At 31.6% G+C, this 12,774-nt stretch overlaps 1 protein-coding gene across 1 annotated transcript in view; it reads left to right on the top strand.

Moving 5' to 3' along the window:
- The window catches only part of LOC139493421 (protein mono-ADP-ribosyltransferase PARP14-like), a 31,383-nt gene that overhangs the window by 9,009 nt on the left and 9,600 nt on the right, over positions 1 to 12,774 (top strand). Inside the window, exons 3-12 of the mRNA XM_071281816.1 lie at positions 782 to 919; positions 1,796 to 1,894; positions 2,321 to 2,633; positions 3,587 to 3,769; positions 4,376 to 4,681; positions 6,407 to 6,643; positions 7,788 to 8,018; positions 8,870 to 10,495; positions 11,132 to 11,590; positions 12,419 to 12,474. Of these exons, the coding sequence (XP_071137917.1) occupies positions 782 to 919; positions 1,796 to 1,894; positions 2,321 to 2,633; positions 3,587 to 3,769; positions 4,376 to 4,681; positions 6,407 to 6,643; positions 7,788 to 8,018; positions 8,870 to 10,495; positions 11,132 to 11,590; positions 12,419 to 12,474 (3,648 nt within the window). The remainder of the gene's footprint in view (positions 1 to 781; positions 920 to 1,795; positions 1,895 to 2,320; positions 2,634 to 3,586; positions 3,770 to 4,375; positions 4,682 to 6,406; positions 6,644 to 7,787; positions 8,019 to 8,869; positions 10,496 to 11,131; positions 11,591 to 12,418; positions 12,475 to 12,774) is intronic.

Raw genomic sequence — 12,774 nt, 5'->3', positions numbered from 1 at the left:
AACACATAAAAAACGAATAGACAAGAACTGTCATATTCCTGACTTGGTACAGGCATTTTCAAATGTAAAAAATGGTGGATTAAACCTGGTTTTATAGCGCTAAACCTCTCCATTTGATGACAGTCTTATCAAATTCCGTTATATTTACAATGATGTGTGATCTAAACAGGCATAATAAATAAAATAGTCAACTATAGTTGATAATTTCTGTGTCATTTGGTCTCTTGTGGAGAGTTGTCTTATTGACAATCATACCACATCTTCTTTTTATAAAGACTTTAACGAGCAAAAACGTTCTTATAAAAATGTCATAAGATGCATTAATACTTAGAACAATAGAGGCGACGTTCATTTAAGAATTGAATGCTTCTTTTTGTAACTTCATTGGGGTGTAAAAGCGTTGGCGGACGCGCTTCATTCTAAATATATGCGCACGGTCAACGCTTTTACAACCCTATGAAATTACCAAAAGAAGCATTCAATACTTATAATTACATTTTTTCAGCTAGGATCATGAAAACACGAATTTTATAAAAAAAAATTATTTAATTCACCTGTGGACTTTATTGTGGGACCTCGTGTTATCATGCATTATAAGTTTTATTGAGTAATGCAATTGCTTAAGGAATAACACGTGATGTGCAGTTAGCCAATCAGAATAACGTATTATAATGAAACATACATATAATGTAACTATTTAGGGAAAAACTTTTACCATGTTATATAGAATTCGTAATTTCTTTTCAATCTCTGTGTTATATCATTTATTTTGTAAATACAGGAGGAGAGTGATTCAATGCCTTCCTGTGAAGATGTGAATTCTCAAGGACGACCGGCACCAAGTGGAGGTTTTATACCCGCTGAACATTTGTTACAACAATTAACTAACATGGGTTTCTCTAAAGACGATTCAATAAAGGTTTGTACTATTTATTCATCTTTCGTACAATATACTATAATAGATAAACTCATCCTAGGTAACAGGTTTGAAACTTTGAACTAGTATGCCGAACGCTTGTTTCGTCTATAAAAACTCATCAATGATCGTCTAATCAAAAAGTTAAAAAGACTAAGAAAAAAAATGAAGAGCATTGAGGACCATCGGGTAGCATTGTGTTATAATGACAATAAAGTAATAATTATACATTTTATGAATCTATTTATGAACGCAATAATGTGGGTGAAAAAGTAAAATCACAAAAATACTGAACTCCAAGGAAAATTCGTAACGGACAGTCCCTAATCAAGCAAATACAAAAGCCCAAACACATCAAACGAATGGACAACAACTGTCATATTCCTGACTTGGTACAGACATTTTCTTATGTAGAAAATGGTGGAATGAACCTGGTTTTATAGTTAGCCAAACCTCTCACTTGTATGACAGTCACATCAAATTCCATTCTATTGACAACGATGCGTGAACTAAACAAACAGACATAAAAAGTTAAAATGTCAAAATACAGCAGTCAACATTGTGTCATAATCTTAATCACTTACAAAACAAACAAGTATGTAACAAAGAAGCACAAAATGGCAAATTGATCAAACATATTAGCAGAATATTTGATTTTTTCGGGCACTTTCATTTTCATGAGTAAACAAAGGATTAAGAACATAAAAAGACGATCGCTATTAAATCTGTTAAAAATCCTGCTGTATAAGACAAGGTAAGTAATGAATTTTTGACAGTATTTGTAATACATGTACATAAGCTATGAAATTGAACTATAATATAGTGTGTAACAATAACTGAGTGATTTTTAAAATATTCATGTTATTTCCTTATTTTCAGGGACTGTTTCATACAGGAAACAGAGATGCACACGTGGCAACCGATTGGATAATTAACTATAAAGACAAAGATTCTGGACTACTGTTTCCCATGATCCAGGTTTAGATTTATATGAAACTATATAATATATTTATATTTGGAACACAAATCATGGTTTGGAACAATGGTCAATGCAAACTGTGTGTACACCGGGAAACATTTATAAAATCTAAACTGAAAAGGAAAAATGGTAAAATAATGGGTTTGTTATCAGCTTGTTGTTCTCCTGCATACTACAAATATGTTTTCAAATTGACCAGAAAAAAAACAAGATGTTTCTTATCCAAAAATGAAGGAAGTATACCGCTAACATCGATATAACCATATTCCTTTGAATTTGACATTCAATTAATAACATAACCCTTTTTAATGTTGTGATGAATTGGTAACACGAATATGGTCAAACCCGTTGTTAACGGAGAAATTAATCTATTAGCATTGCATAAAGCGGACAGTAAGTTTAAAAATACATATCGTCTTTTGTAGAATCCTGCTTTACCTTACCCGTATGCACATAATTTTCCTCCAGTTCCAATGTTAGATCCTAGATACAGTCCACAGGGGTTTGTTAATCCTCCAAGAGCTCAGTTTCCTGGTTATCCAATTGGATATCATCAGAACGTGCGGATACAGTCACCAGCATATCAAATACCTACAGTAATGAGACAACATTCAGTTGAAAATCCGTCTGTCAGCAAAGATTCGGCTGTTAATGTAACGGTGCATCCACAACAAGACTCTCCTGAAATAATTTACCGTCGACAGAAGTCACAACAAACAAATATAGTTCAAAATATAGGTAAGGCTGAAGTAACGTATTGGAAATAAAGTAAAAATAAATAATTGATGATAATAGAAATGATACCAATAATGATAACTACAATAATAATAATAAAAATAATAATAATAATAATAATAATAATAATAATAATAATAATAATAATAATAATAATAATAATAATAATAATAATAATAATAATAATAATAATAATAATAATAATAAATAAAAAAAATACTACTACTAATACTAATAAATAAAAAAAAATAATAATAATAATAATAATAATAATAATAATAATAATAATAATAATAATAATAATAATAATAATAATAATAATATAACACATGACTTTGACTCAGATGACATTGCCTTGATGTCCATACAGATTTTAATTTTAAGCTAATATCATAAAAAAGACCAAATCAAATTATGTTAAAATATCATTTAACAATACCTGCCGGGCGAGTAAAATGTTAGTATTTCTCTTCCGAACTGACATGTGATCCCACTGATACTTCTTGAATAACGTGTACATCAGAGAAAAAGGCGGATTCTCAGGTACTTGATTCAGGTACTTGATATGACAAAAAGGTAACGAAATGATATGTGTCTTGGTAACACCAGCAAACCAACACAATAAATATGTAGCAGACATTTAGACGTAAACATACGGCTGTAAACGATGAACGTGCTATATTGCCTTGTTTTACAAACTTAATCATCAAGTTTAGCTGATATATTTGCAGAAACTTCATCACAGAAGCAAACAAGATATAAATTGTCAAGGTTACTTACTTGCGTTAACATTTACCTGTGGCAGAGTCATTAATTTTCGGAAACGACTCCTAGATACCTTATTTGTCATAAGCAGTTATTGCTTCTTTTTATTTTATGGTATACTTGCATTCAATCTGCCTAACCTATCACCAGGTATCACATTATGTTTTAACACTGATCCCTTTTTATTGCAGAACAAAAGGAAATACCAGAGAAATCAAAAGCAATAAAGGTGACAAATCTTCCAGTGGAAACAACAGAGGAAAATTTAAGACTTTTCTTCGAGAATGAACGGCGATCTGGTGGAGGGGACGTAGATGATGTAACCTACGATTCCCATAATGCATCAGCTGTTGTTACATTTGTAGAAGACAATGGTGAGGTTATTTTGTACAATGTATATTTCTTATACAACAAAATATTTCAATATCTTGTTAAGGTGGTACCTACAGTAAAGTTACTATATATTCTAAAACAATTGTCCTCCCACATTATGTTTACTTTCAGTATCGTCAATTTCAGTGATCATAATTCAATTAATGTGTTACTTATCGACAGGCTAAAAACAAGAGATTAACAGAATTAATTAGCGTGAATGTTTTAAATAGTTAAAATAAAAAGTTTTTATTTCAATTACAATTGAAATTTTTTAATATGAATTTGAGAGTTAAGTTATGTTGATCTTTTATATGTATTTGTAACTTCTAAACTTAACCAACGTCTTAATATAAGTCAGATCGTACGCGTACGGTCCGAACGTATGAGTATTTTGAAAAAGTACGCATACGGTCAAGAACGTACGCGTACGGTTCAAATGCTCATACGGTCTGGAACATATATATGTATCTGTATTTCCCACTTCTGTGAATGGATGGGTACGTCCCAGATTCCTATTAGCTATTGTTTGACAGGAGATGTCAGGATTGTGTAAATATGTGTGTTTGTGTCAATAGTGTGGTCTTCTTATATAATTCTTTTTTCAGTCGTCGAAACCATTTTGGCAAGATCCCCTCTCCAGTTTTTGAAAGCAGACATTGGTGTTGAAATTTACAAGCCTTTGGATTCGCGCAAAGTGCATGTAGATTCCAGAAAAGACTTGAATCAGGAACACTGTTTATCTAAAGATATTTCCAGTTGTGTTGTAGAAGTCCGCGGAGTGAAAACATCGACTCAACAGATGGCTTTACAATATTATTTTGAGGGCAAACATGGAGCTGATGAAGATATCAAACATATTGATTTTGATGAAGAAAAGAACATTTACCTGTTAACTTTCGAATCAGAGTCCGGTAAGATTTTTTTAAACTTAAATGTTAAAAAGTATACGCTTAATTTATAACAAGAATTGTTAAGTATAGATCATGATTTTGAAAATATACCATCAGATTATACGATTTTCTGTATAGTGAAATAAAGGACCTGCAAGCATGTAACATGTATAACGATCAATATGCATTGAGGAGTGTAAACAATCCCACATACAAGTATAGTTCTTTTGCCAAATGTAATGCCTCATTATCTTTATTACGATCATGTCTGAGTCAATATGCCAAGCAGCCTGCACTCACGTGACGGTGGTACGAAACTGCATATTGCGATGAAAAGCGTTTTTTTTTACTCGTTAGTGATTTCATTTGAGTTTTAATTTCGAGTCTCAGAAAATGTGTGAATTGAAACTGTAAATATGTTTTTAAGACAGCTTCAAGCAAAAATATATTTAAGTCTGTCTAACTGTTTATGATTCTTTTTGTGCTTATTTAACATTTGAGTTCAGTTTTATATAGAAAGTGGCATAGTTATATATATAACGTTATGTATTTGTCTGATTCATTCATTTAATACTTATGACACTTACATGCTGGTAACCAACACTATGGTAACTGTTTTAGAATTTTATGAGATTGATTGAGTTTAATTTGGGTAGATCATGAATGTGATTATTTAGATAGGAACATATAGTTACAGTGCATTCTGTTATTTTTTGGGGTTTATTGAATTTGAATTTGTATTTTCTTTGATATTTGATTCCACGGTTTTGCCGAAGTCTGAATTAAAGCCTATAAAACATGCAAACTTCTTTGAATATGTAAATTAATTGTTTGCATTTACCAACTAAATCCACGATGAGTAATAATAAATCCAAAGCATGTCATATCTGTTAAAATGTTATAAGTTCATATGTAATAAACTCAAAATGAAGTGGCACCCGGTTCGACGATAAAGATTACGTTAAGAATATGTTGTTATTCATGCCTCATATTTATATTCATATTCATTATCAGACCAAACCATCAATCCCTAACTACAATTTAATCACTTCAAATTATGTTAAGCCTTACGACACATATTGATCTGCCCTATAGATCCGTATAAATAAAACAATTAACTTTGTTACGACATTTTCTTTTCAAATCTTTTTATATCAGCAAAACGGGTTCGGTATCACCATAGTTTTTGTTTTATTTCCAACGCCTATAAACGTGTTTTATTCCCTGTCGTAGCGCGAGGGGGAATAAGTTTTACCCTTGTCCGTCTGTTTATCCTTTCTTTCGTTCATACATCCCAAAAATTGGTATCAACTATCTAACAGATGATTGTTTCAGCAGAATGTTACGAAAGTAAGATACTGCGCTAATTACCACATAACACAGACCAAGTTTGACTTTTTGATGGTGTCAATTTTACCGTTCTAGATTTATACCCATTTATAAATGGAAAAAAAAATGTTAATTCTTCGTTTTCATTGTCTAACTTAGTTTTGCCTCAACCAGATGTTATGAAAATTATACACAATGCTTATTACCACAAATATCAGATCAAGAACGCTTTAGAGTAGCGTATCTTTCATCGATCTCGAATCATGTCCCTTTTAAGCATTATATGCAAGAGGGCATCATTTGTGTCCCAGGAACGCACATTCCCAATTTATTTTTAACGTTTTAAAAACACATTGTCTCAATGGTACTCATACCACACCAGTGACATAATGTCGAAGTTTATGTATACTTTTTCAGCTGTAGACAAAATAGTTGGAAAAACGCACACAATAGATAAAGCCTTATTAGAAGTAAGAAAATATGTCCCTCCTGACAGATATCCGAACAAAGTTTTAGTTAAAGATATAAAGTCTACAGTAACTAAGGAAGGGTTGATAAATTACTTGGAAGGAAGAACAAAGTTTGATGTAGAAGATGTCAACTTTAGTGAAAGTGACCCTTCTACTGCTGTTGTAACATTTTGCGAAGATGTCCGTAAGTATTGATATATTTGAATGTGTTCATATGATAACGTCCGGGCGGAGTTCCATTTATTGTTTTTTTTGTAGTATGATTCGTTTAAATAATTGGGCGTACAGGATATGTTTCTGGGGTTTGTTCTAGGTGTTTCCGCTTGTTCGTTCCGGCTTAAATATTGATTTGTTCCCACCTAAAATTATATCGTGATTTCATTAGCTTAGTGCAGAACACCAACATTTGTTGATTTCAAAATTTTACAATAAGGAATAGAACACAGTCAGTAAATGAACAGAGAAACCAGTAGTGCTGTTATTATAAGATATAAAACAGAAAAAATGTGCTGAGTTTCGGACAACCGTTCCTGAAGGACACCGAAAAACTTAAATAAATCCATATAGTGAACGAGCGTGACGTATTAATTGAACTATCTAAACGTCATATGATGTAGAAAATGGTGTGTTATTCATAAAAATTTTTAAAAAAAATGTTTGGAGAGCTGTATTACCATGCTTGTCATGGATTGTAGTTCAAAACTATCCATCAGTGCCAATATTTAAGGAAAATATCAATATATATAGGAGACCTAAAAGTTTTGATAATACGCTATTTCTCACTTTGATCATTTGAAAAGGGGAAACTCCAAAGTGACTGCTAAAATTAAATTACTTAAAATGTAACTAATTCTAAATGACCATTGCTTTCCTGAACAAATAAATGCACTTATTCTTGGCCTTATAACTGTTTAGATTTGAGTCACAGATGATATTATTGTTATTAGACAGTAGATATAAATTTTGGTCACTGTTGAACGCCGTTCGTTGACCTTTAGTTGTAAGTTAATTTCTGTGTCATTTAATCTCTTGTGGGGAGTTTTCAATGTGAGTTTTTAATTACCTTGACTGGCTATACAGCCCTCGCATGACGGTAAATTTGTCGGTCATTTTCAAGCACACATCATCTTCCTTTTTATAATAACTTGCGTCTAGTTTACCGATTTTTAAGTCTGCTATCTTTGGTTAGTTTTGATAGTGTAAATTATATTTCCTTTGAAGTCAACCCTTTAGACAAATCTATTTAAGTGTTTTGAAGGTTATAAATTTTATATTTGATGCATTGGGTTCACATTTATACACGTTTACAACAACATTTATTTTTACAGAGATTGACACAATTCAGCAAGCATGTGAGAAAAAATCTTTGGAGAAAGTAAAAGTACAAATCAAACCAGTTATTGTTAGTAACTGTATAATAGTTAGTGAGTTTAGTGAGAAGACAACAGACAATTCGCTAGAGTACTATTTTGACAATAAAAGGAAGTCTGGTGTTGAACGGGTGGCAAACGTACAAATGGAAAACGATTATTGTTTGGTTTACTTCGAGGATCCAAATGGTAATAACGCTAACTTTAATTTATCAAGAATAGAAAAAAAAAACCTTTGTGATATAGTTTACATCAAATTCTACATGAAAACATAATTCGTCATTTCTTATCTTTAGACTCAGGAGTCATTTTTTTAGAAAGAAACAAATCTGACGAAATATTTTCATTTCGGTGGATAAACTGTTAAATTGTCATAAAAGAAGGATTTTTTTTTGTATAGCCAAAGTTTCATAACTTTATACCAATTAGAAACATAAAAAACAAGTTTAATGAAAGTATCATAGTAGTTTATAAATTTCTAGTGCAGTAAAATTGGTACCGTTTATGTTATAATAAATAAGTAGTTATTGAGGATAAACTTTGGTACATATTGGTATATATCTCATCAAGGTAAATAATACCATTCATGTTTATCAAAAGGTGAAAAAATTTCAAATAACAGAAACACTGTGTGCTCCTCTTCCATTCCAATATGTGGCTATTAACAACGATTTCTATTTTCATTTTTTTTTTCATACGTTAATACGTATATCTGCAAGGGGCAGGCAACATATTACTTGGAGCTGATAGTTTCAAGGATGTATAAAATATGCTTGAGATTGTTACTGTAAACTGAGAAATTATTGCGTGCATTTATTATTGCGTTCTTGTCAGTTTAGACATATCGTGGTTTAATTTATCCGATATTTAAAATATTCCTATTCAATTAACATAAAATATTTAAAAATGCTAGTTATTGTGATTATAACCTTGTCGCATTTTTCGCAATAATAAAAAAAAACCATCGCAATAATTTCGAAATTTACAACATATTGGCGAACAATTTTATGTTTTTCTTTATACTGTTCTTGCCATTTTAGATGCAGAAAATGCATGTCAGAGATCGCACACTATTGACAACTGTCTACTAAAAGTTGAAATGTTTTATGAATGCTTAGGACCTCCATCATCTGAAGCTAAAGAGGATGTAGAGTATGGGACAACTGATATTCAGCCTGTAATTCTCAGCAACGTTAATCCTATCGTACTTCAATTTTTAATACATTCTGGAACTTCGCAAGACATTGTCAGTCGAAACATGAATGAAATACATGCAAACATAACATGGCCTTCATCAACGTTTGAACCAATCCAAATTGAATGCTCGCTTTCAAGAGATAATCCAGAAATCAAACAGATTGCAGAAACATGGGAACAGGACGTTCGATTTTGTTTCGAACAACTGATTCGTGATATTACAGTACAAAGACATTATACAGTGAGAGAAATATGGAACGGTGTTTTAGATGAAATGAATGCACAACAAATTAAGGATACTGACAGTGCTATCATATCATTTAATAACGAAGCCTGTGAAATTCATGTTGTTGGTCAGAAATCTTTTGTATTACAAATATCAAATAAGATTGAAAGAATCCTTACAGAAAAGAACGATGAAGTTAACAAAACGCGACAGCTCATTTGTGACGACGTGACAATAGAACCATTCCAGCAGTCCATTCTGCAAAACATAAACTTTTGGTCTGACATGGAAAATAAATACCCAGAGCTAGAAATAGATGTTTTAATGACCAAACCGATGGTAAAACTGAAAGGAATGATAAGTGATATAAATATGGTGAAAATGGAAATGTATGCAAAACTGTCGTGTGTTAAACAGCATACTTTTGGAAAAGTATCTCTAGATTACATAAAATTTCTGAGCCAACCAGAAGTAGAGACTTTAATTAAAAATGAAATTAAAGCGTGCGGGATATGCGGTATTTGGGAGCTTGATGAGAATAGAATTACTATATACGCATTTACAGCAGATGACACAACAGCGATAGAAAACATTTTCAAGAATAAAATCATATGTATGAAAATTCCTGTTGAGGATCAAAATAAAACATTGTGCTATTCTAAAGACTGGAAACAATTTGTGGAAAATATTAAACAAGAATATCAAGATAATAACATTTTTATTCAGATAACTTCACATCATGGTCAGGAAATTATGATTCTTTGTACAGCGCAGATAGAAGCGAAAACCATACGGGAAAGAATACAAGATTTCATATTTGAAAATGGAAGAAGTGAGCAAACTATTCATTTTTTAGCTCACCAGATGAAATTTATTAAACTTCGTCATCAGGATAAAATAGATTTAGCTAAAATGCATCTCCAGGCAAATAATGTTGATGTAGACTTTCAGCCTGACTGCATTGTGGTAAAGGGAAACAAAAAAGGTAAAAAAGCTGCTATGGATGAACTTTCTCCAATAATAAAATTGATGCAATCACAAATGAAGAAAGAAGATGTTAGGCCAATGGTTCCAGGGGGATTAGGTTTTGGTAGTGCTGTTGCGTCGTTCATAGCAGAAGATGGTCAAAGTGTTATGGTACTGTGCTGTGATATCTCTGGATTAGATGTCGATGTTATTGTAAGTCCTGCAGACCAGCAGTTGTCTAATAGTGGTGGACTGTCTAAAATCATTGCTGAAGAAGGTATTTTCGGTGGATAGAGATGTAAATTGATATCATATTTGGTTTTATAAGAAATTATTGAATTATATATATATTTATATATACAGCACAAAAAAACATTGTCCAAAAGACTGAAAAAGTAAAAAAATATATTTAAAAAAAATACATTTGACTAACAGGTCGAACAACTGATGTTCTTAAACCCTGCTGAATGCCATTGACGATTGTCAAATAAATTGATCACAAAGTGTAACAAAATGGATCTCTATATTGATTTAATACCAAGTAGAAAACAATAAACTTGTGGCAAAGATGGTAAACCATAACATGAGGTGATAAATTTTTACCCCAAACCAAATTTCGACAATTATGACTCTTCAGTGAGGTTAGGGACCGAAAAATATTTGAAGACTATTAAATATACCTAAATTTAGGATAGACTTTTCAATTTATATTTTTTATTCTAAGGGCACCTACTGGTGAGTGACAGATCATTATTCCTATAAGGACATCTATACATTTAAGATTATTTAGAAGTTAACTTAATTTAGAACTTAAGAACTAAAATTAATGTATTTCTTGCTTTGCTCGACAAAGAGTAATAAAGAAATCAGAAACGTTTTAGAACTTATATTTGTTTATTATGTTTGTTTTAAGGTGGTACACATATACAGAGAGAGTGCAAAGATTATCGACGTAGTCATGGACTTTTAAATGAAGGCGAGGTTTTTAGTACAAGTCCTGGAACACTTAAATGTAAAATGGTAGTTCATGCTGTTGGTCCTGTGTGGCAGAAGATAAAGTCCAATGAAAAAATCATGACAAAATGTGTGTATGCTATTTTAAGTGAGGCAGACATAAAACATTTTCAGACGGTAGCTATCCCAGCACTTTCAACGGGAACATCTAAATACCCAATTGATGAAGCTGCTAACACAATAGCATTGGCTGTACGAGGATATTTCAGAAAATATCCAGATAGTTCTTTGAAAACTGTTTATCTGTGCGACATTGCAGCTAAAGTAGCGGATATTTTTGTCAACGCTGCTAGCAGAATATTTAAGAGTTCTGATAAAAGACCAACAACTTCAAGAGGTGGTAGAGACGGTTTGACAGGTATCAAATTTACTTTTATTGACTTTGACTTTTATCATCCCAGAGGTTTTGTATCGATCACAACTGCCTAGGGTGGATGTCATATCTCTGGGTTGATAAATTAACTACTATCAAGAGTCAACAATCGGATTATTATATTTCTTATTTGTTATCCATCTCCAAATTTCTAGTATTTGGTCAAAATATTTTACTGCATGCTACTTGTTTTATACTAAATATATTCTCTGATTTGGCGTTTGCCAATTTTTTAAGTTGAAAAAAAGCAATAAAATGTACTAAAAAGAAATAACTGCGAAAACAAGAATACAAAGACAAACAAGAATGAGCATGACGTCATAAACCCTCGTTGTTGGCGTTGCCGTTGTAAAACAATAGTGATAGGTATACTTTAGTTAATCCAAGTATACCTATAACTATTTAGTTGTTCCAAATGTTATCTTAACTTTTTGAATACTTCCAACGGGGAATATAGTGTTATAGCCAATGAGAAGTGACAATTTCTATATTCATTTGATAAGTAATTCTAAAATCGTTTAACTTGTATAAAAAAATCTGTTAGTCGACAATATATATGAATTTACCAGAATTTCATTAAAAAGAGCTGGCATTTATCCATGAAACTGGTAAATCTCACTGGTGAAATAAATTTCACTGTCTGCTGATTATTTAATTATTGCAAAGCTAGAATATGTACAAAATTGAGAAATGGTCAATCTGAGATATTCGATCAATTTTAGTATCAGAACATGTGTCATAAATTCAACGATAAACGCTACTGCAGAGTTATTTTTTGAAACGCTTTACAATTATATTTTTATTTAACTACAGTTGCACAGCATATTCCACAAATTGAAGTTGTCATAAAAGATCTAGCCCAGATGCAGGTAAGTTGCCTGAGCATCTGTTAACATTTTAATTTTTAGACTGAAATCAGGTTTCTGATTTGTGAAGCTCATTTAACTTATAAATAACAAAGATAACACACATGTACGGAATGAAATACTTTTAATATTGTAAACGAAATGTGCGTCTGGTGTACGAAATTTCAATCCTGATATATATGATGAGTGTGTATACTTGATTTGAAGATCATACAAGCCCAAAAAAATGTACTGAAAATAAAGAGGATTTAAGTCAGGTCATTAAATAGCAATTCGCTTTTTTTTTACATCTGATCCTGAACT

The sequence above is a fragment of the Mytilus edulis genome, chromosome 10 (assembly GCF_963676685.1).
Source record: "Mytilus edulis chromosome 10, xbMytEdul2.2, whole genome shotgun sequence".
Lineage (NCBI taxonomy): Eukaryota > Metazoa > Mollusca > Bivalvia > Mytilida > Mytilidae > Mytilus > Mytilus edulis.
Note: the sequence above shows the minus strand (reverse complement) of the source record. Positions and strands in the feature narration are given on the sequence as shown.